We start from the raw sequence: 22,473 nt of genomic DNA, 5'->3' as shown, positions 1-22,473 counted from the left end.
TTACTGAAAAACCGTGGTGCTTTTTCGACTTAATATGCTGTCAATGTGCGTGAACAAGTCTTTCGGGTCGCCCCAAAATGTAACTGAGATGTTTGTAATGCCTATTGCCATATACAGCAAGCTTACATTTACCAGGGTCCTGATCAACTCACCTATTTCTGAACACATCATAGACATTAATAATGCACCTGAATAATGTATTTCCAAATTTTCAAAACGGGCCAGACTTAAAGTCGCGAGACTTGATAGAATTAATAAAGAAATGATTTTGTGCAATGAAAGTTAGCTAAGCAAATCAGCTCGACTTTGTGGGGGGTTGGGAAAGTGGGGAGGGGCTAGTTGATGTACGACAAACGTAGGCGATGTGGGCGACAAACGTAAATTCAGCGCAACGACCATCTACAGCAACAACTGTCGTCGCTCCGATCCGCTGTTCTGTTTGGTCTTCGAAGATGTAATCTAGTAGTTCCGTGGGAGCGAAACCAAAAGCATTGAATACGCCTTTTGATATACCAAATAAAAGGAATTCCATAATGTAAAGAAAAGCCGCTATGTCTGAAGTCTATTGTAAGCCAAGTTGACTGACAGGTATTGCACATCCAGATTAAGGCAGCTTACCGAAACACCAGATTTTGTGACATCTTAGGGTTTATGCATGTCATTTGGTAGGTATGCGTTTAAACCATTTTAATCTATTGAACAGAACAATTTTGAGGACTCGTGCTTTACAAACGAACGAAAATTATAATAATTGTATAAATGGGTATAAATTAGGACAACGTGCAAAGGTAATAAAAATTCATCTTGAGGGACCCGCTGTGTGCCATTTTAGGCAGACTTCATGCCAAAAGTGTATGTAAAATGTAAAAAGATGGAAATCAGTGCATTTGATTACCAATAATAGTTTAAAAGGAATATATGTTAATGGCATATATACACTTCTGGCAATTTCAGGCCCGTCCGCTAAAAGCTCTAAAAAGACAGATGGGAGCTACTTAAAATATAAATCGGATTGTTCGATTCCAAGCACTTCTGAAAACAAAATAGCAACTGGTTAATTAATGATGTGTATCAACATGATCAACAGAAACTCGCTTGGGTTCTTGGTGTCAATTAACCTTTCTGTTTTCAATTGACGCATGAGTTCAGTGCGCAGTGGTGCGAACGAAACAAGGAACTCAATTTGACTTTATCTGCTGCAGCACGGACAAGTTTAATTATGAACCGAAGCATAACCGGAAAAGTTATGGACGATTCAATCTTTCTCGGAGGCATAAAGCCAATTCAACCGAAAGGAAGAAATAAGCGCATTGTGTTGGGTTTTGCGTTCGTCGCCGTTGCCCTATTTCTTGTTGGCTTCTTAATCGGTTACTTCGTCAAGCAACCTGGAAACAAGCCCTGCAGTCGAGCGACTACGGCTGGTGACAAGTCGAACGAGTTCGAAGAGTTCCACGAGTTGTTTATGGAAACAATCAATGCTGAGAGGTTGGAATCTGTTATTAGGTATGACAAACTAATATGATATCATTATGCAAATAGTTAGAGGTTGTAGCAGAATTCCTACCAAGATGTCTATTATTGGACTTAAAACAGTTCATTTGCAATGTCGTTACCAGTTTATACCTGCATGGTGGAAATAAACGGCAGCCAAATGTATATCATACTTTGAAAATAACATGCATGAACTGTGCTTTGTTCTTGTTATGCTAGTGAGAGCCATAAAAGCAGTCTAAGCTTTGTTTATGTTTTATTGTCTTGTTATCTGTTCAAAGTGTTTTATGGTCACAGAGATAAAAACTCGTGTTTCTTTGACGGTCTGTCAAGGTTGACTTTCCACGACTGGAGTATTTTAATACTAACGGAAACGATAATGTAGCAGTGTGTGCCTTGTTGCCATAGACCAGTTGAGTTAGGGGCTCGCGGCTACGTTTCGTTTGAGTTGTACAAATATTCTCTCATTCAGATAAAGATCGCAAAGACATGCAGCGCGACATGTTTCATATTTTCTTATCGCGGTATTTCTGGCCAAGGGCCGTGTAATATGAAACAGATCGAAGCAAGGAAAAAGGGATTGGTCTCAAGTAAAATGTCTACTCCGTTCTCAGTTTATCCGGCACTCAGGGCCACATCGTAATTATCAGTGCGAAGAATTTAGATATCTAAAACATTCGTTCGCAATAACTCCTGTTTTTCAAACTACTAGTGCAGTGCGTACAGTGTGAACGCACATGGGCAGTTCGTAGGGCCCTGGCATCGGCTTAGGAGGGTTATCCGATCCCATGGCATTGGCTCAAGATTAGATGTTCGTTTTCGAGGTCGAGGCATCCGACCACTGTCATCCTAATGCATTCCCTGCAAGACACAAGGATTCTCTTGATTCTCTTTCATCTCTCGGAGAGAGATGAGAGAGAAACTCTGCTCGTAGCCGCTCGGTTTCCTATGTGTGATACTATATAATAGGCAATTTTCAATTTGCCGTTGGCCACGGAACCTCCCTTACTCGCTGTTAGCCTGTTATAGTTAAAATACGAAAAAGTAACTAGAAGCCGCAGAGAACAGAAAAAAATTGTCCTGGAAAAAAATCGCTGTTGCGAGGAAATATGTGCATGGCTATCCGTCGCAGCTATTAATTATGAGTTCAATCGATACAAGTCAAGTGTATGGAACGCCAGAACTGTCTTATGATACTTTTTTTTATTATATTGGGTGGTTATGTCATTATATTGAGTAGTTATGTTATTATATTCGGTGATTAACTCATTATACTCGGTGCTTATTCCATTATACTCGGTGCTTATGTCTTTATATGCGGTGCTGTCTTCATTATATTCGGTGCTTATTCCATTATATTCGGTGCTTCCCTCGTTATATTCGGTGCTTTCTTCGTTATATTCGGTGCTTTTTTCATTATATTCGGTGCTGTCTTTATTATATTCGGTGCTTTCTTCGTTATATTCGGTTCTAACTTTGTTTGGTGTTTTCTTCATTATTACGGGTACTAACACTATTGTATTCGGTGCTCTCTTCCTTATATTCGGTGCTCTCTTCCTTATATTCGGTGCAAAGGCCATTATATTCGGTACTTCCTTGTTCGGTGCTTACTTCATTATATTCGGTGCTTTCTTCGATATGATCGTCACTAGTCTTCGCAAGGGGCCGTACAATTTGGAGGTAGTCTAGGGAAAGCCGGGAAAAACGGGTGTCACGAAAACTCAGACCCCGAAACCTCAGACCCCGAAAACTCAGACCCCTCGAAATTAAAAACTCAATTGTTATCAACTGAATTGCTCTATGGCCACAATGGGGCGAGATGTTTATCTTCTCCGGTTTATGTTGTCGCGTCGATCGAACGGTGAAACACAAAGACTTAACTTCTCAGCTGGTTTATCGCTGTCGCGTCGGTCAAACAGTGAAGAACTAACAAGGTTTAGAACAGCAGCCGACACTGCTTTTCAAAACAGACCTTTTTTATGCAATCGTATGCAGCAAAAAAACGTGTTGTTCTCTGAAACATACTCGTTTGGTCGCAATCTGCCTTTTGACTTTATGTACAGTTCTGGCGTTCCATACAAGTGGATGTTATGTCGATTAACAAGTCGATTGTTATTCAGCACGCATGCGTGCTCAGTCATGCGCGATCATGAAATGCAGATATACAAAAATACCGATTTATCGAGTGATTAATCAAACAAACTAAACTTATTAGGTATTTGAGAAAGTCCATGCACAATGGTGCTCATGGTCACTACTATATCTTTATTGTTCAAGGAATTTCACAAGACCGTTCCACGGTACAATGACCGGCTAGCTAGCTCAGCAGTTTTCAGTTTTTGGCTATTATTAACGCGGTGTCTAAAAACAGATTGGATTCCGCGGATCAATTTTTATTTTCAGACTGCATGACTGCATGATGTGCGCTTTCAAGTTTTTATAGTAGGGAGTTGCTGTTCTTAGACATGTAGAAATGTTTTGCATCAGAACTCATCTCGCAAAGGAGATAATTAAAACGTCACTGTTTGAATTGGGATGACTAACATGGCCGCAAAAGAACAGTGTACGATGTACCCCGTGTTGTTAGGAGTTCCGGAAGTTGTTGAAATGTTAAGCTGTAAAGAAGAGGCTTTTAAACTGGAGTTTGAAGGCTTCTTAGTAAAATTGTATTTTAACCGCGAAACTTGTTTTTATAGGGAATTTTCTAAACAGCCTCACATCGCTGGATCGCCGAGGCAGCGCGAACTTGCAAATAAACTTGCTGCAAACTGGACAGCGTTTGGATTTGACAAAGTAGAAAAACCCCAGTACCAAGTCCTCCTGTCTTTTCCACAACCCGACAAACCCAACAGGGTCACCATAGTGGAGAGCGATAAAGTTATCTACGACATAACAGGAAAAATAAAGGTCTGTAGATTGAGGTGTTTAGTAAAAAAAATCCCAGTGCTTTTAAAGCCCAGTTCGATCGGAAATTCAAAGGCGACAAGTTTGTCAGTTGCAAAAATGTCAACTGCTACCCTCGGCCCCGGCAAACAAAGTTGTTTGAATGTCTTTTAAGTACTAAGGTTAATGAATGACATCGCAATTTCTTTTTTATGTTCATTTCATGTTTCATATCACCATAGTTAAGTCATATATAGCTATTCCTACGACACGCGGCAATGCCAAAAGGTATTTATGTGCTCTAGAAGTACCTGAGGTAAAGTTACCAATTTTACAGTGCGTTAGAGTTGTGACCAATTTGAAAAGGGGTGGGGGGCGGGGAGGGGTTGCTTCGTGAAACAAGAAAAGGGTATATATAAGGTGCTACAAGTGGGAGGCGCGGTGGCTTCATGGTTAGTGCGCTCGTCTCCGGATCGAGCGGTCCAGGTTCGAGCCCTGGCCGGGGACATTGTGTTGCGTTCTTATGCAAGACACTTTACTCTCACAGTGCCTCTCTCCACCCAGGTGTATAAATGGGTACCGGCGAACTTAATGCTGGGGGTAACCCTGCGATGGACTAGCATCCCATCCAGGGGGGAGTAGAAATACTCCTAGTCGCTTCATGCTACAGAAACCGGGATAAGCTCCGGCCTGATGGGCCACTTGGCTCGCATGCAGACTTTACCTTTTAAGGTGCTACAAACTGTTAAGTTTTTCTGTCAAAAAATCAAGAATCGATGACTTTGTAAGTGCTTCTTTGTAAGATTTTCCTGTCTATTCGTCTTTCAGATTTCACCCGACCCAAGCAGCTCTGAGACATTTGACCATTATCCTTACTTGGCATATTCGCCCAATGGTACAGTTGAAGCCGATCTGGTTTATGCTAACTATGGGGCAGATGCGGATTTTGAAAAACTTGCTGAAATGAACGTGACGGTTAAAGGAAACATAGTCATCATACGATCAAGAAGTGTAAGTATTAATGAACTTCAGCCTGTACTTGTGAGTGGCAGTAAAGCATTTCAAAGGCGATCTTGTCTCGACTGAGGACGCTGTTCCCTTCAAATACAGTGAGGGACAAATTTGAAAAGTTTTTTATCATTTAAGTCAAAATATGTTCTTGCCTATCCCCTATACGTAGTCTGCGAGCAGGCTCACGTTCGAGCATACGTTGGAGCACAAGCGCGCGCGGCGTAGCCGCGTGCGCGAAATCGAGCGGCGAAGCCGCGAGACGAGAAAGTGACTTTCTTGGAGCCTCTTCACCAGACTCCTTTCCGCCGGATCGCTTTGCTCTTCGCCGCTCGCGCGCGTGACTCAACCTGAAAGGTGAGCGTGCTAGCAGGCTACCCTATACGCAAAAGTATATTGCATAGAGTATTATTCTACCACATACCATTGTTTGTATTTTAACATAAGTACCCAGTAAGAAGCGATTTTTCAGATTTGTCATTTATCGTAGCCCGTCGTGTTACAGACATGTGATTCAGAATTTCTTCCCAAGAATGCGAAATCCAGTGACTCGTCGGCGATCGGGCTATGTAGTTGTTTTAGTCTTATTTACTACGCCTTTCAATAACATGCGGACTCTAAAATTCAAAGCTCAACCGACAAATGGGTTTTTCGCTACCGTCAATCAAATGATCGACGGCTCCTCCCAGCTTCCGACTACTGCCGAGCACTATTTCGTTGCCTGAACTGCACTCAACGATTTGGTTACCGCACGCTCGGCAATAGTCGGAGGCTGGGAGGAGCCGCCGAACATTTGAATAATGGTAGCGAAAAACGTATTTGTCGGTTGAGCTTTGAAGTTTAGAGCCCGCATGTTAATGAAAGGCGCAGTAACATGCTTTTTCTTCCACATCGTTTTGACCATGAGTTAATTTGAGTAACTTATTTCTTTAGGTTTCCAATGCAGAAAAACACGGAGCAATAGGAGCGCTAGTTTACGCCGACCCATCCTTTTCTGCTCAGCAAGGATACGAAGAAAAACAGGTTTATCCTAATGGTTGGTGGCTACCACCGAGCGGGGTGCAGGAGGGGACTATATTATTTAGTTCCAACAACGGAGACCCCTTGACGCCGGTCCTTCCTGCTACCAAGGGAATGTATCGCAGGCCTGTAAATGAGAGCGACTTCCCAAAGATTCCAGCGCAGGCAATATCTTATGGAGATGCTATGGAATTGCTGCGGAGAATGGGAGGTAATAATTGTTTTATAAAGACACTGTTGTATTCTAGAAAGGGATTTAAAAGGAGTTCTCCTTTTTATGTCGATAAAGGTAAAAAAGGCAGAGTGTACACTGTGGAGGGGACGCGGCGGCCTAATGGATCCTAATGGTGGGCGCGCTGCACTCGGCATCGAGTGGTCTGGGTTCTAGCCTTGGCAGGGGAACGTTGCGTTCTTGGGCAGGACACTTTGCTCTCACAGTGCCTCTCTCCACTCAGGTGTATAAATGGGTACCGGCGAATTTATTGCTGGGGCGTAGTTCTGCGATGGACTAGCATCCCACCCAGGAGGGAGTAAAAATACTCCTAGTCGCTTACTGCTTTAGAAACCGGGATAAGCCGTGTGGCTGTAAAGGGCATTGGCCTAACGCAGACTCCGTGGTATCCTCTTTGGCCCCAGCGCATGGATAGGTAGGTACCTATCCATGTACTGGGACCAAAGAGGCTAGCATGGACGAACATGAGTGCAATTAACTCTACAAACGATTCTAGGTCATCCGTAATAGTTTGTGTTCACTCTTTCATCACCTGGGATACAAAAAGGATTTCACTAACTTCGTCCGTAGAACTGTAAATTTTGTTTCTAATCTGCAGGGTTAGAAGCCCCTAAGACATGGCAAGGTGGTTTAAACATCACATACCGCACTGGTCCAGGGTTTCAAAGTGGCAGCGCCAAGCTCAAACTTGAGGTTAACAACCAATTACACGAGAAAACCATTTACAACGTGATCGGTACCATCTTCGGCAAGGACAATCCCGATCGATATATAATCGTTGGTAATCATCGGGACTCCTGGTCTTTCGGTGCCGTGGACGCGCTGAGCGGAACTTCGGTAACCAATGAAATGGCCCGAGTGTTGGGCACTCTTTTGAAGAAAGGATGGAGACCGCGAAGAACGATAAAAATCTGCAGCTGGGGCGGAGAAGAGTTCAACTTGATTGGATCGCACGAATGGGTGGAAGAAAATGCCAACATTTTGACCGAGCGCGCAGTGGCGTACATCAACTTGGACATCGCCGTGTGTGGAGATTACGTGTTAAGAGCAAGAGGATCACCTCTTTTTAGACAAATAACTCACAAATTGAGTAAACAGATCAAGGATCCTAAAAATACAGAGGGTACGGACACGATGTATGACATCTGGCTGAAAAGGTCGCCTTCCGATACCAACAGGAATGAGCCGATGCTTTACAACCTTTTCTCTGCCAGTGACTATGTGCCATTTTATCAATACTTAGGAGTGCCCTGCGGTGATTTTGGCTATTGGTTTGGGTATGGTGACAGATCGTCTTTATATCCTGCATATCACACACAGCAAGACACCTTTTACTGGGTGAAAACGTTCGTTGACCAGAAATTTGAAATACACAAAGCTATGACACAATTTGCAGGAGGAATGTTACTGGACCTGGCCGATGAGCCTCTGCTCCCACTTGATATTATGAACTATGCACTCGCTTTAAACTTTTCATTCCACGTTGTCGCTTCGTCTCCGAAGCTCTCAGCTAATAACATATCCCTATCTACACTTCAGGAAGCTATATCCGGGTTTTTAACGGCCAGCCGAAAATTCGAGTCCAGAAAATCTGACCCAACGGTAGTTGAAAGACCCTCCGAGTTGCGCACGATCAATGACCAAATGGTTCGAGTGGAGAAGGCTTTTATCTACCCGTATGGCCTCCCAGGTTCAAATCAGGCCCGACACGTGGCTTTCAACTTTGGTTTCCACAATATAGAACCAGGAAGAGCTACCTTTCCTGGGGTCACAGAAGCTCTGCACATGGCAGAGAAATCTGGAGACTGGGATCTAGTTAGGCAGCAGTTATCAATAGCGGTTTACTGTGTGCAAAGTGCCTCAAGAGTACTGGAACCTTTAACAAGTTAGGGAAGCCCAAGACAGGATTTAGTGGCGGATCCAGACCCTGAGCTAAAGGGGGAAGGGGAGGGGGGGATTGTTCTGCTTGTCCTGCCGGTTTTTCTTCCTTCTGCGATTTTTTTTAACCCAAAATAAGGGGCGGGACGGGGACTGGGCCCCTACGGGCCCTCCCCTAGATCCGCCCCTGGGATTTGCATCCAAAGTCAAATTTTCACAGTAACGTCAATTACTATCTCAACAGTTACCTCCACACAGAAAAGTTAGGGTCTTAGCTCAGTTTATTCCGTTTTTTAGTGGCACAAGGGATTGAGCCAGGAAAATTGGATTGTTTCTTTCTCGAATATTTGAGAATCTAAAAGTAGGATAACTTGTATTATATTCCATGCTCTTAGATGAAGGAATAGACCGCGGCGGGCGAATGGGTACGTCGTTTTTATTTCGCTTTTCCTCTTTCGCTGTTATGGATTGGCTTCAATATAACATGTTTCCTTGTTTCTATTTCTCAACAAAGACAGACGCATTCAATGTAATGATCGTCCAGTCTAGTTCAATCTGGAGACTGCAGTTCACAGTTCCCTCTCAACAACTGATAAATTTGTTTTTAATGTCGTAAAAATGTATATCTTGGTACGAACGTTTCCACCCATCACGAAAACGTCAAATATTATAAGAACATATTTTATTCCCTTGTATACATTCGAACAAACATTTTATTCTTTATACGAGAAATTAATTAGGTATTACATGTAAAGCGAACGCGTACGTGCTGATACAGGATAAGAAAATAGTGTGAAAACCGCGTTGGAAACTGAGAATAGTACATAAAAAACCAGTGATTGCAAACTACAATTTTAATAAAGATTTTCTACACCAGATTTAGATTGTACAACTGTACATCATTGTTGTTCATTGGCTACAAACTACTGTGGATAGCAACGCTGTTACATTGAGCTTATTTTATCAAACTGAGGCCCAAGGAGGGGTTATGGGAATATGGCCTCCAAGCTTTATCAAAATATTATACACACCTTTTTATATTACAACGGTTAGTGTAATGTGTCTGCCCTAAATTAAGCAACACTTGCCTCTGGTGAGTGCATATTAACTCGTTTAAGCTATCTACCATTACCTATACTAATACGTATGCACTTGGTACAAATGCACTTTAAATTAATCTCCATGTCCTACGAAAAAACCTGAAAACCACCGACAATTACCGACGAAATCCGTAGTTACTAGACTGGTCGGTTTTAAGATGTCCATGTAACCTTCACTGAGATGAGACTTGACTGTGGCAATTGACCATTTCCAAGTTGCGCAGGGAACTGAGGTGAGTTTCAAATTTTAACCAATCGATAAACTGACACTATCACATGAAAGAGCACGTTGAGATTAGTCATTTGACCAAGTTTGATGCTTTTAGGGTGAACAGAGACTAAGTTATGGACCTTGAATGTGGTTCAACATCCATACAAGGGTCTCTAATTTTGAGACAGCGTCCACCAAAACTCATGAACTCTTAAAATTTTTATCAGTTCTGTGACAACTGCAAAGTCCCGTCATGCACCGACCACATGTATATGGAATAACCTGAGATGAAAATAACTGTGCCCATTTTCAAGAGTATTAGAGATTAATGCTTAGAGCTTAACCACAACAAAACCAAAACCAACTAACATAATGCCTTCCTATATATTTAACTTAGCTTATCGATACTTGAACCGTGGAAGGTCAAAGGAACACAGCAGCAGCAAACTTTAAAAAAGTGAGTACAGTATAAAACAACATAAGGTGAACTTTTGACCGACTAAAACCTACATGAAGTTTTCCAAGCAGACGTTCTCTGTGGAGGAGTGTGTGAAGAGCCATAGAATGTCTGCATAGGAAGCTAACTAAATCCCTATTCACACTAAAGCTAAAACAGCTCTTTAGTTCAACATGACTTAAAATACAGCAGACGCTCATTGCTCCCGGTTGGTTTGGAGTCAATGAGAGGTGGCCAAATTTGTAGGTTAATGGAACCCAAAATAAAACCAGACCCACAAGTCATATGTGACATGTACAGTGATGGATTCAGATTTGCTTGAAAGGAGAAGGGGGAAGGTACGGAATGTCGAAATAGTAGGAGAGACTGTACGCTTCAAAACAAGTAATGGAAGCCTAAAAATAATAATAATAATAATACTAATGAATTATCAAAGATCTTATGCCAGGAATACATTTCTATTGTACCCATTTCCGCAATTAGCCAATCAGAAGCAACGAATAGACCAAACAGCCGCTGTTGATGATCAGTCCTAATACTGTCCTGATATCCTGCAATATCAAGTCATTGACCTGATATGGCTACAATATCATGGTCATTAAGTCGAATTTGGGTACAGTAACTATGTCTTAAATCTGTGGACGAATGACAATACATGTACATGTATCCATTTCAGTAAACAATCAAGCAAGTGCTGGCCGGACACCTGTGAGACCATGGAATACTAACAACTACTACAACCATTAAATTATCGGAATTCTACAAAATACATTGTCACATGTTACTACACAAACAACTAGAAAAGCAGGTTAATAAAATGGGCCACTTCTTCCATTCACATCCTGACTTGGCCTATATCTGTACTTTGGCGGGTTTTTCCATGCTTCAATCTGCTCTTGAATTTGTTTTATGAATAAATGAGTCATAACAATTCCAGCCACCTTGTGACAAGGAAAGGAAAAATAAAGAGAATGTCAGCATGGTTCCATTACTTAACCATAACAGTCCCAAACCTGAACTATGTGTACCATTCTTCAAACTGTCTCACTTTATAATGATACTACTGTGTATATATATGGGTTATTGACCAAGTGTGAGGTCAACATGGCTGGATATTGGCCAAGTTCTTTTTTGTGCGTTTATGGACCGAGACGGAGTTGAGGTCCATAAACTCGCAAAATAAGAATGAGGGCAATATCAAGCCATCTTGAGCGAACAAGCTTGGTCAACAAAGGATTTATTATATGGCTTTCGGGGAAATTTTAACTTGCGGGACACGGCAGGTAATCCCGAACGGGCAAGATAGCTCCATCTTGCCTCCTCGGATAGCAAATCACAGAGCAGAATTTGATTCCTCTTGCCCGCTCACGGAGCTAGCTATACATGTATAATAATGTGGTATATTGAAAACACTGTGTATCATGTGTACTCATTTCTGAAGAAATACCAAACTTCTCGTTTAAATTGTTCAATTGGTAGTTGATGATTGAAGTTCTCCCATTTTTAACAATTTCCAAAGTCTAATCTAATCCTAGCTACTGTGTGTACATGAGCGAGATAATTCCAGGTGGAAATAATTGAAGGGGAGTGTAGAATAGCGCCTTAATAACCTCATACTCTCCTTACATTCTACAAGGGAGTAATAGGCAATTTGGAAGGAGAATTAAGTGGTTTATCAGAAGTCACTTCTAAAAGGCTTCTTTCTCAGGCAACCCTTCAATTTTGGCCACGTGGGTACAGATATTTTGGTTCCAGATTTAAATAATCATCTCAAACATAATGATTTTCATCTCAAAGGAGAAAAATAAAGAAAGAACAAGAAAGGAAAACAATTCTTACTTCAGGGAAGGCAAAAGCCACAGCAACTGCAGCGACAATAACAAGATGGTTCCTGAACCACTCCCAAACAGCATCCAAACAGCCAGTGATATAGATTTTATCCTTCAGAGCCAAACGCTGTCAAAAAGAGCCAAACCATCATTATTACTGATATGCGGGAATTGCCCAGTGCTTGAAATATGAAATCACGTTTACCATGTTATTATATCACATTTAGTATTCAGAACATGCAGCAGCAACATATTCACGTATTTACTTAAACCCATGGATACTACCTTTATGTCATTACACAAGCTTGAGACTTTTGATCCGGTAACATTAAACTTGTTAAACACTTTAAAAATTAAAGTTGTTAACATGTGAAAGTGGAACAGGTCAAGACATACATGTATTGTCATGCAGTAAGAGCTGAAAGTACTCACATGCTGTTCCCTGACATGCCAGCCACACTGAATGTTAGGTTTCTGTAAAACAGAGTGTAAAAACATCATTGGTCAAGAATTGTGTTTAAAGGTAGTGCTAAAATTGCATTTTGCTAAATTTCGCGTAGGAAGGTTCTGTATAAGATAAGAAACTCTAGTTTGAAAAAAATTGTGCATAGAAATGAACTGTCTCGTAAAGAAAATATATGTATATATGAGGCGCTGCAAGAAATATCAACCTTAGCGTAGTTGTTAATGCATTTGAAGAATATCTGACGGAGAGCAAGATTACAAAAAATTAGTGAGAAAGACAAAAACTGAAGAAAAATGAACAAAGTCTTCAAAGAAGATTCTCTCACAGCTGAATGAAAGTTGTAATTTTCTTGGAGTACTTGTCGAAAGACACTATCAAATGTTTCTTGAAAGTGATATTCAGAATTTCAGTATACATGTAATGCTGCAGCTGAAGATTATGTCAAACCAAGTGCTATCAGCCTGAGGCCAAAGGCTGGGACCTATATCACCACAAAAATCACACAACCTTATTCAATACAGTGGAACACCCCCCCCCCCCCCCCCCCTATGCCCACCCAGTTAATATGGCCACCTTGTTATTATGGCCACTTTATTCTGGCCCAAACGAAAGCTCAGTCAGTAATTTTCAAATTCAAAGAACCCCTTTAATATGGCCACCCTGTTGAGACGGCCATGTTTTTGTGGTCTGTTGGAGACCAGATTAATGGGGTTCCACTGTAATTGCTACTGTTAATACTCCTGAGAGAGATACCATCATCTTACCTCTTCTGGTTCACGCACACAACAGGTGTGTGGAACACCGCACTCCTCAGGTGAAGGACCGCCACATTTGAAGTAGCGATTGATATCCCAGTCATTAAGATCTGTACTTCCACAACATTGGAACTGCCAAATAAATAAATTACATTAAATTTTATTACAAAGTTCAATATGCAGATGGAAAGTTTTGGATTTTGGACTAAAACGAATTTGCTTGATCTACACAGCAATTATTGTGACTTAAATTTGAAAACCTAGGGATGCAGGTGTTTACTGTTCTTGCCAAGGACTTCAGCTTGGCCTTTCATCTTCGACAGTTCATGGCATACTCTACGTACATTTGTAATATGTACAACAGAAAAAATGATTTCTTTACTTACACCCTCCTGCACAGCATCAATAGCATTCTGTAGATCAGGATCATCTCTATACTGCTCAATAGCTTTTTTGAACTGATTGTCAACTGACTTCTGGACCTGTTGATTACCATAAATGTTTTGTAAATACAGTGAAACCTGCATTAAGAGGACCCTATATTAAGCGGTCCCTATATTGAGCGGACACCCTCTCTCAAGTGAACACTGCCTCGAGTCCCCAAATTTTCTTCCCAGATTTACTGTACAATAAACCTGCACTCAGCAGATACCTCTGTTAAGGAAGTCCGCGTTAACTGTTTCTGCGCATCCTCACTGCGCACGCAAATTCACACGCCACATCATGCATGAGAGTGTGCGCTCAGTAACAAAATGAACAATGATAGGGCAGACGGCCATTGCCATAGCTTTGCCTGGATTTTATGATGTTGGATGTTCGGTGACCCCTGTTTTTCTTTCCAGAAACAGATTTTATTTAAAATTATCTCCACATTGTCCAAAAATGAACAAAAAATCAACATGGGAAGTTAAAAAAATTTCAAGATTTCTGTCCACAAGACATCGAATCCTGCCATCTTGTGGCTGCTAGGCGCGTGAAACTATAGCCGCTAAATGTCAACTTGTTCTTTAAGGAACCTCACTAGTTGACTAAATTCACTTAATAGGTCCACTTAAACAATATCTGGCAGAGAACATTTTACTTCAAAGATATAATTGCAATATTTTTGGGTTTACAGACACTGTGACCTTAATCGCTAATGAAGCCCAATTTTTTCAGATTTAGGGTGTTCTTCTGGGCTTGTTCTCTCCAAAAGGAAGTTGGTGACTCCCATTTTTTTTTTTACATTTCTGACATAATTACCTCATAATCTTACAGTGGTAAAAGTCTCAGAAAAAAATCAATGTTGGAAAATTTTCATGCGAACGTCCTTAATAAGCAATAACTGGACACTTCAAGGGCTTTTTTACTTCTAAAAGCTTAGCTCAGACTCCTTTAACATTGTTCAGCGACGTCGTTGTAAAAGCTAAGTAGATTATTCCAGATTGATGCATTGACTGACTCAACATTGTGCTATGAGCAGTCTTTAATCTTACACTGTGTTACAAAAGGGTTAATAATTAACTGTAGTTATAACTGCACAATATTAGAACCTGTTTAGAGCAGACACCCTGAATTAAGCAGACACTACAGGGTTCGACATCTCCGCTAGCCCGGTACACTGTAGCCCGAGGCTAGTAAAAATTTGGTTGGGGTAGTAAAAAACCATGTTTCATAGCCCACTAGCTAGTAGCAAAATTGAAAGAAATTATATATAATTAGTTTACTTGAGTTCACAGTTGATTAAAAAAACAAGAAAGTTTAAATTGTAATGATAATACCAATTAACAACTGCATCGCAAAATGGAGGCTGGGTGCCTGTGATATCCAGGAGCTTCCACTATTGGCAGCCAGCTCCTAGATGGAGACTGCTCTCATGGCTGGCAAATCCTGGCAAGCCAGCCATGAGCCCCCACGCAGAAGGGAGAGCAGGCACCCGTCACACTGTGTGAACAGTGGAAAAGAGGGAGGGAAATGGGGGGGAGGGAGGAAGCCTTGAAGATGAGGTCCCATGAACTGTCACGCAAATAACACGCTAGCGCCTGTAACGCTAAACACACTTCAGTCAAAGAGCACATGGGATCTGGCGCATGCCCATGTATGAAACGCCGCTGACTCCAGACAACACTGGCGCTCTTTAATGTTAACTCCGTTAAATTGCATTTAACTGCATTTAACAACTGCATCGCAAAATGGAGGCTGGGTGCCTGTGATATCCAGGAGCTTCCACTATTGGCAGCCAGTTCCTAGATGGAGACTGCTCCCATGGCTGGCAAATCCTGGCAAGCCAGCCATGAGCCCCCACGCCAAGCCGGAGGACCTCCGAGCAGCGCGCTAGCCAGCTCGGAGAAGAGAGGGGCTCATGGATGGGGAGGCCAGAGCCCCGAGAAAAATGCCCAAATCCGTAGGCACCCAGTAACTGGCAAATTAGTGACAAAAACCATACCTGTTAGGCAAGTCGTTCAGCTACTGAAAGGATGGTTTCCACAGGTGTGCGCACATATAACAAGTAAGCATCACTCGACCAGCGACCCATTGTCTTAATGAGATGATCAGGAACACCTCTCTGGGCAGCAGTTGTAGCGGCTCCAATTCTAAAACTATGACCTGAGAACTTTCCAGGAATACCTGCTGCCTGTAGAGTGGTTTGAAGAAACGAGGAAAGCCGAGATCTAGAAAGAGGAGAGCCATCTTGGTGAATAAAGAGAGGTCCGGCGCCTGGCCCACGAAGATGAAGGTAGTTTGTTAATGCAGTCACAGGACAGAGAGGAAGGGAACCACGGCCAAGATAGATGAAACAACCCTGCCTGAAAGGATCAGTCTTTGCACACTTGATTAACACTCGAAAGCTTTGGGGATTGGTGGAGGAATCTACTTGAAGATCTGCCGCAGTCAAATGAACAGATGGATCAAAGGTACCATTTGTTGTAAATTCACCAGCTCTAAGAAACCCAAAGAAGCCAAGACAGCAGGCTGCCCATAGCATGACACTGTCAGGGTTGATAAAATCTAAAGACTTGTGCAAAACAGACATAAGGTCGGCTGTCACTGGTTGGCGCTGAGGGAGATTTGGGCCCTGATGACGTTTGATCCCTCGTAAGAGACGCTGAAGTTGAAGACGGTTGACAATTGGGTCTGGGAAGCCATAGTCAATGTGTAAAGAACGGACTGCAGACAAATATACTTTAATGGAAGAATGGTGAAGACGATCTGCTAAATGGGTACAGAAGCGCATCAGAGTTTGTTCACTGGCTGGTAAAAGAGGCTGACTTGGCTCGAAGGAAGTATCCTGACTACAAAAATCTAAGAACTGATGTTGAGCCAAAGCATAAACTTGGCGAGTAGAAGGTGCGAGGCCATTGGGTTCTTTTAACAAAAGTGAGTGTTGTTAAACTTATAATTAACAACTGCATCGCAAAATGCGAGTTCCGTGAGGAGATACTGGTCGATGACTGAAGGCTGAAGGGATGCTGAAGGCATATTTTTATTCTCCGATTTTAAAGATACCGCCCGAGGGTCAAAACCCAGCTGAAAACCATTTGAGGAAGCCTTGAAGATGAGGTCCCATGAACTGCCACGCAAATAACACGCTAGCGCCTGTAACGCTAAACACACTTCAGTCAAAGAGCACATGGGATCTGGCGCATGCCCATGTATGAAACGCCGCTGACTCCAGACAACACTGGCGCTCTTTGTTGTTAACTCTGTTAAATTGCATTTAACTGCATTAAAGAAGGCATAAACCTATCATCTTCTAGCGTCTTTTTTGTCTTGTGTGTCGATCGTAAACATCACTAGATCCCAGACTCTGCGCTTAATGGTCAATGTCTTCCACAGTTTTCTCCCTACCAATGTTGCGATGCCTTGCACATCACATCACATGATCATCTCGCACTTGAACTGATTGTAAAGATGGAGCGATTTTTGACAAATTACGAGGCATCACCTTGTAAAAAGGGGAAAATGGCCGAAACTGAAAGTACCAGTAAACAGGAAAGCGGTAAGATTTATGAGAACACTCAGAGAAAGATCCATTGTGGAAAAAATCCATTGTGGAAAGAAAGCTTCCAATGGCTTGAATACCATGTCATAAACAAAGAGGGCAAAATGTTTTGCTTTGTCTGCAGAAGGTATGATCGCTCAAGTTCTTTTTGTGTTGGAAACACAAACTTTAAACTTGCAGCAAATTTACTTAGCTTTTTCCTTGAATAACGCATTAGGTTATAAAAATGAAAGAAAAAAATGCTATTCTTTATCATTTTCAAACACCTTGCAAACAAGTTTAGACTGAGGAAGGTTTGCGTGTTTGGGGTTGAAGTAGACCTCGAGGGAAATTGATCTGGGCTACCAAGTTGTGTTTTGGGCTAGTAAATTTTAGAAATCACTAGCCCGGTGGCTAGTAATGCAGGTAGCCAGGAGTTGAACCCTGCACAAGTGAGTGTCCCAAGGGTGTCTGCTTAATACAGGTTTCACTGTAAACAGTTTTTCATGTGTACACTGTAGCGTGCAGTTGAACCTCCTAAAGGAGACACTCGAGTCCTTATCAGAATGATCCAGGGTAGATGTACATGAGACATGGGTTTGCTTTGTGACAATAAGATATTGCTCATTTGTAATGTTAGTTTTGAAATTGACAGCAGCATCTAAATGTACTGTACAAGGTACATGTACGTTGATAATTTTATGTCTGTGTATGCACTTGCAGCTTCTGAATCACACTGTCACATGGTTTTTATCCAGTGCACTTACACACATGTATACATATGTACATTGTAACTCTTTGTGACAAAGTTTACCACTGCAATACTGTGTTACTGGTAAAAGGAGCTGCTTCAGATTAACTGTCTCGAACTGAATTATAATTAAAAATAATATACACACCTCAGGCCAAAAGGCAAAAGCCAACATTCCTGCTACCACTTCCAAAAGGACAATGATTATCATGGCAAACATATACTGAAAAGCAACAAAGAAAAACTATACTTAATGGTAGTTATCTTAACCAAGTGGGTTCTCAGTACAGTGTTCATTTACATATAAGAATAATAATCACTGATTACCCACTTCCGACTTTCCTCATTATTACATATATAAAACTTGTACATGTATGTGTAGTTACTGATTACTCAATTCCTTCCAAGGATAATTTCTTTAGTAAGAAAATGAGTAAGAAATGTGAAGTATTGTATGATGTTGTGGTTTATCACTAGATACATGAATCAGTAAGAGGCAGCAGGGGCCGAGTATTTTACGTAAAATATAAAGAAGTAAAATCAGAAGCCAGGAGCATTTCGCACAATACACTATACAACTGGTACTTTGAAAGGCCATCAGCTGGATGAAAATTATCAGGGGTTCCTTTCCATCTCAGTTGCATTATGAGATAAGGGTCTTAAAGGCTTTTTGATCATTTTAAGATCATGATGATGCATATGCAACAAATCATATTGGCAATAGAAACAATGGTCACCCTTGGTACTGAAGGGGTACCAATCAATATGATACATGTAATAACTTTGTCTATATCAACACATTCTGTTGTTAATGAATTGAAGGGATACATTGAAAAAGAATAGCAAATTGCTTTTCCCTTCTTTCTAAAAAACGAGAATTTGACATGAGATCAAGAGTCATTTAGGGCTTTTGTTTCCATGCTCCTTTTAAATTTTCTATGTACATACAATGCAAAATTTCTGGAATCTACACAAAAATAAGATACTCACAGTTCTCAGGAAGCATATGTTTTCCCGAAGAGCACCTACTGTACCGAAAAAGGAGATGATAAAGATTAAGAAACCAACAGCAATCATGACTGCTGCTGGGTCGGTGGAGATACTGGAGAATTCTTTGTAATCACTCTTCTGAGTCACGGCCCAAAAGCCGACACCCATCATGACTCCACCAATACCCTAGAAATATAAAATAAACCAATGAATTGATGAGACCAAGTAGTGTACATGAAATAATTACATTGATCATTCCCTGCAGGGATTTCATTAAGGGCAGGGCACCAGACAAATTGACCGGCTGTGAGGATAATTTTGCCTGCCTGGTTTGACCATATAGCAGAAAGTAAGAAGCTCAGTTTAAAAAGCTTTGCCTGCCTGTGAAAACCAGTTACCCTCTTACTAAAAATGGTAATAAAACCCCTGCCATGACCAAGGTTTGCAAAATAAAACAAGAAGGCACAACAAAAATGAAAAGTGACAAGCCTCTATCTTTTCTATGGTATTGCTACATGTACAGATAAGAGGTGTGGTAGGTCAAGATATTGCATTAGTATCTACACAATAAACTACAGGGAAACTTGTACAAAGAAAGCAGAACCTCTATTTTAAGCACTGCACACAACCAAAAGTATTTCAGTAGAGACACCAGTCTCGGTATGCCCCAAACTTTCCATCCCAACAATTTCAACCAACACTTATCAAACAGACACCTTACATTTTGTTAACCAGACACCAGCAAGGGTCCTGTGGGTGGAATGTCCAGTTCTGTACTTGTTACAAAATATACTAGTTGTAGAAAAAACATTTACTACATGTATCTTCCGTTTGGTCAGAAAGAGATCTCTTTATGTTTTGAAATATACAAAGATATATGCATATTGGAAGTTTAGCAATAATTATTACGGTTAAAATAGCATAATTTAGCAACATAAACAAATGTTTCTCCAATCTAAAACCTTGCTTTTTTTCATAACTACAGTTGAAAACTCTTAATTTAACTAAAACAAGAATTTCTCATAATGAGATTAATCATCGATAAGGATGAATACAGTTTACTGTCCGGGGCTCGAAATGAAACCAAACATTCTGGAACGTTTTTACCGTTTCATTTCGGAGTCAGTGAAAGAGATGACTGATTTGCAGTACAAAGTCTTCAAACATTCTTCTTTTTAATTTTAAAAGTATAAATTCAATCAAAAATGTGAAGCAAACGGCAGCAATAGGGAGTCCTTTAATTATCTGAACGACAACAATGTATTGAAACGTCGTTTCAAATTTTTCAGGCCAGATCGAGGAACTCGAACCGATCCTACATAGCTCTCTATTTTCCCAAATAAAAAATGCACCAGCAACACGAAATCACTAATGCACGATTTAACTCGAGTCCTGATTCCAATGTATTAGACACTTGATTTACGAAAGACTAAAATTAAAATCAAGGATAAGCTTAAGACCTAGGCTAAACCGTTTCATTTTAGAGCCAATATTAAAGAGGGCGAACGACTGTAAAGCGACATTTGTGCAGCCATGGATCTCAGCAAATTTAACCTGTACATGTAACACAATTAAGCTTACGACTTGTGTAACCTATATGCTGTCGAGTTTGGCAGCTAATGTTAGTTTAGAAAACGCCTAAGGAAACCTGTTTTGATTGTTCTCTCACACATAACTAAGCCTTATAAACACGGGAATAGAGGGAATAATTTAGGATTACTTCGACACGCTGATGTCGAATACAACAACAATATTTAACTACTTACCCAATAAAGGAGGTTGAATACAAATAGGATGTACTTTAAAACCTTGCTAACTTTTCCGTCCTCCGCCATCTTCACGAGAAAGACAACAAATATTGGATGGAATATCCGAACTATGTTCCTCCTTTAGGGTGTGCTTCGTTCAACGACGCGGACATTGCATAAATTAACATATGCTTTCACATTGTTCAGTCCCAGACTCCTGGTGGTGTTTTCCATTTTGCCGCCCTTCTCATAAACAACCTGAGACCTCCCTGAGACCACCTTTCGGGCTGTTTGGAGGAGGAGGAGGGGTGGGTTGGAGGGGGGGGGGGAGGAGGGGGGGGGGGAGGGGGGGGAGGAGGGTGCTTTAAAATGGCATGGGAAAATATTTTGTAAAAACAGGTCGAAAGATGCTTTCCATTTATTGGTTTCGAAGCCCGTCTAAGAGTTGCTCTGTGCGCTGGATTTCAATAGCTTTTGTACACTAAAAAACACTAAAAGTGTCCACTTACTGCGACTTTCAATAACATGCGGACTCTAAGATTCAAAGCTCAACCGACAAATGCGTTTTTCGCTACCGTCAATCAAATGTTCGACGGCTCCTCCAAGCTTCCGACTACTGCCGAGCACTGTTTCGTTTTCTGGACTGTGCTCAACGATTTGATTACCGCGCGCTCGGCAGTAGTCGGAAGCTGGGAGGAGTCGCCGAACATTATTTGATCGACGGTAGCGAAAAACGCATTTGTCGGTTGAGCCTTGAATTTTAGAGGCCGCATGTTATTGAAAGGCGCAGTAACACTTTTGAACACTATAAACGGTGAGGAAGTTGGACGGACTCGTCTACGTCGTCTTAGAAGAAAGTTTAACAGACGATTAGGGGAACTCGGCGAAGAAAAAACATAAGAACTCACCACTTTTCTTTCTTCTTTTAGAGATGCCAAGTTAGTTGGTGCACAATGTATAACAGACAGACAGACAGACAGACAGACAAACAAACGCATAAATAGTTTATTTTAACACTATATTTCTTCATTCTATAAGTCAATCGTACACAGCTTGTCCGAGCTTAAACTTTGTAAGTTGACACTCAGTTTACACGCCGTAAAATTTAGGAATGTGCGATTGACTTTTACCACCAACAAGAGACCATAATCACCTCATTTTCTCTTGCCACCAAACAATAGGCCAATAGTTTAAATTTAAAAAAAAAATGGCTTAAGGTGGTATGGTACCATCAAATGGATCAAAAAGTTTGTTTAAATATGGTGAAGAAAGATCAATTGTGTGCAATTGCACTCAAGAAGAGAAATTAAATTTCTAGAGTTTTACTCAAAATGGTTGCTATGGAAACCAGCCACAGCCTTTTGAAGTGGTGTTTTATAGTATTGACGCCAACACTTCCTGCTCTTTTACAAAACAAGAATTGACTGTCAAATAAGCATATCATGTAAGTTTCTGTTTTGTTCTGTGATATGAACCTAAGTTTTGACAGTTAACTCTTATTTTCAGTGCTTTTTACAGTTTTATTTGGAAATAACCTTATTTTTTACCACACCCAGTGGACAAATCATCTCATGTCACGTGACAGACCTGAAAATGTTACGATTTTTTCGGTTTATATCATCACGACACTATTGGTCTTTGATGAGCCCAAGTTTCAGAAATTCTACTTAAAAACCTTGCAAAGTAGAAATGT

The 22,473-nt window shown here is 41.0% G+C and overlaps 3 protein-coding genes across 3 annotated transcripts; 1 reads left to right on the top strand and 2 right to left on the bottom strand.

The window, feature by feature from the left end:
- Positions 1-1,052: 1,052 nt before the first annotated feature.
- On the top strand, positions 1,053-9,390 carry LOC110054565 (N-acetylated-alpha-linked acidic dipeptidase 2-like). The gene is made up of 5 exons (XM_020760910.2): positions 1,053-1,503; positions 4,188-4,398; positions 5,203-5,385; positions 6,316-6,613; positions 7,233-9,390. Exons 1-5 carry the CDS (start codon positions 1,220-1,222, stop codon positions 8,522-8,524), a joined length of 2,268 nt encoding a protein of 755 aa, XP_020616569.1. The 5' UTR covers positions 1,053-1,219; the 3' UTR covers positions 8,525-9,390.
- On the bottom strand, positions 9,352-20,963 carry LOC110054531 (tetraspanin-33-like). Its single transcript, XM_089273932.1, has 8 exons — positions 20,799-20,963; positions 19,033-19,218; positions 18,191-18,265; positions 13,717-13,812; positions 13,340-13,462; positions 12,542-12,583; positions 12,120-12,236; positions 9,352-11,221 (listed from the first exon to the last, which is right to left on the bottom strand). Exons 1-8 carry the CDS (start codon positions 20,865-20,867, stop codon positions 11,090-11,092), a joined length of 840 nt encoding a protein of 279 aa, XP_089130058.1. The 5' UTR covers positions 20,868-20,963; the 3' UTR covers positions 9,352-11,089.
- LOC149118476 (uncharacterized) lies at positions 15,755-16,659 on the bottom strand. Its single transcript, XM_089274966.1, has one exon. The coding sequence runs from the start codon at positions 16,542-16,544 to the stop codon at positions 15,759-15,761; it is 786 nt and encodes a 261-aa protein (XP_089131092.1). The 5' UTR covers positions 16,545-16,659; the 3' UTR covers positions 15,755-15,758.
- Positions 20,964-22,473: the final 1,510 nt, after the last annotated feature.

Source organism: Orbicella faveolata, unplaced genomic scaffold (assembly GCF_042242905.1).
Source record: "Orbicella faveolata isolate gen_17 unplaced genomic scaffold, um_ofav_v1 contig_1, whole genome shotgun sequence".
NCBI classification, from domain to species: domain Eukaryota; kingdom Metazoa; phylum Cnidaria; class Anthozoa; order Scleractinia; family Merulinidae; genus Orbicella; species Orbicella faveolata.
Note: the sequence above shows the minus strand (reverse complement) of the source record. Positions and strands in the feature narration are given on the sequence as shown.

What these genes read in the sequence shown, in the direction of transcription:
- LOC110054565 (XM_020760910.2), top strand. Translation starts at nt 1,220, where the DNA reads ATGAACCGAAGCATAACCGGAAAAGTTATGGACGATTCAATCTTTCTC. An exon ending in TCATCATACGATCAAGAAGT is followed by an intron (nt 5,386 to 6,315) that starts GTAAGTATTAAT and finishes TTATTTCTTTAG; the next exon opens with GTTTCCAATGCAGAAAAACA. An exon ending in ATTGCTGCGGAGAATGGGAG is followed by an intron (nt 6,614 to 7,232) that starts GTAATAATTGTT and finishes TCTAATCTGCAG; the next exon opens with GGTTAGAAGCCCCTAAGACA.
- LOC149118476 (XM_089274966.1), bottom strand. Translation starts at nt 16,544, where the DNA reads ATGCGCTTCTGTACCCATTTAGCAGATCGTCTTCACCATTCTTCCATT.
- LOC110054531 (XM_089273932.1), bottom strand. Translation starts at nt 20,867, where the DNA reads ATGGCGGAGGACGGAAAAGTTAGCAAGGTTTTAAAGTACATCCTATTT. An exon ending in CTTTTGCCTTTTGGCCTGAG is followed by an intron (nt 13,813 to 18,190) that starts GTGTGTATATTA and finishes GGTAATCAACAG; the next exon opens with GTCCAGAAGTCAGTTGACAA. An exon ending in TTGATGCTGTGCAGGAGGGT is followed by an intron (nt 13,463 to 13,716) that starts GTAAGTAAAGAA and finishes TTTATTTGGCAG; the next exon opens with TTCCAATGTTGTGGAAGTAC.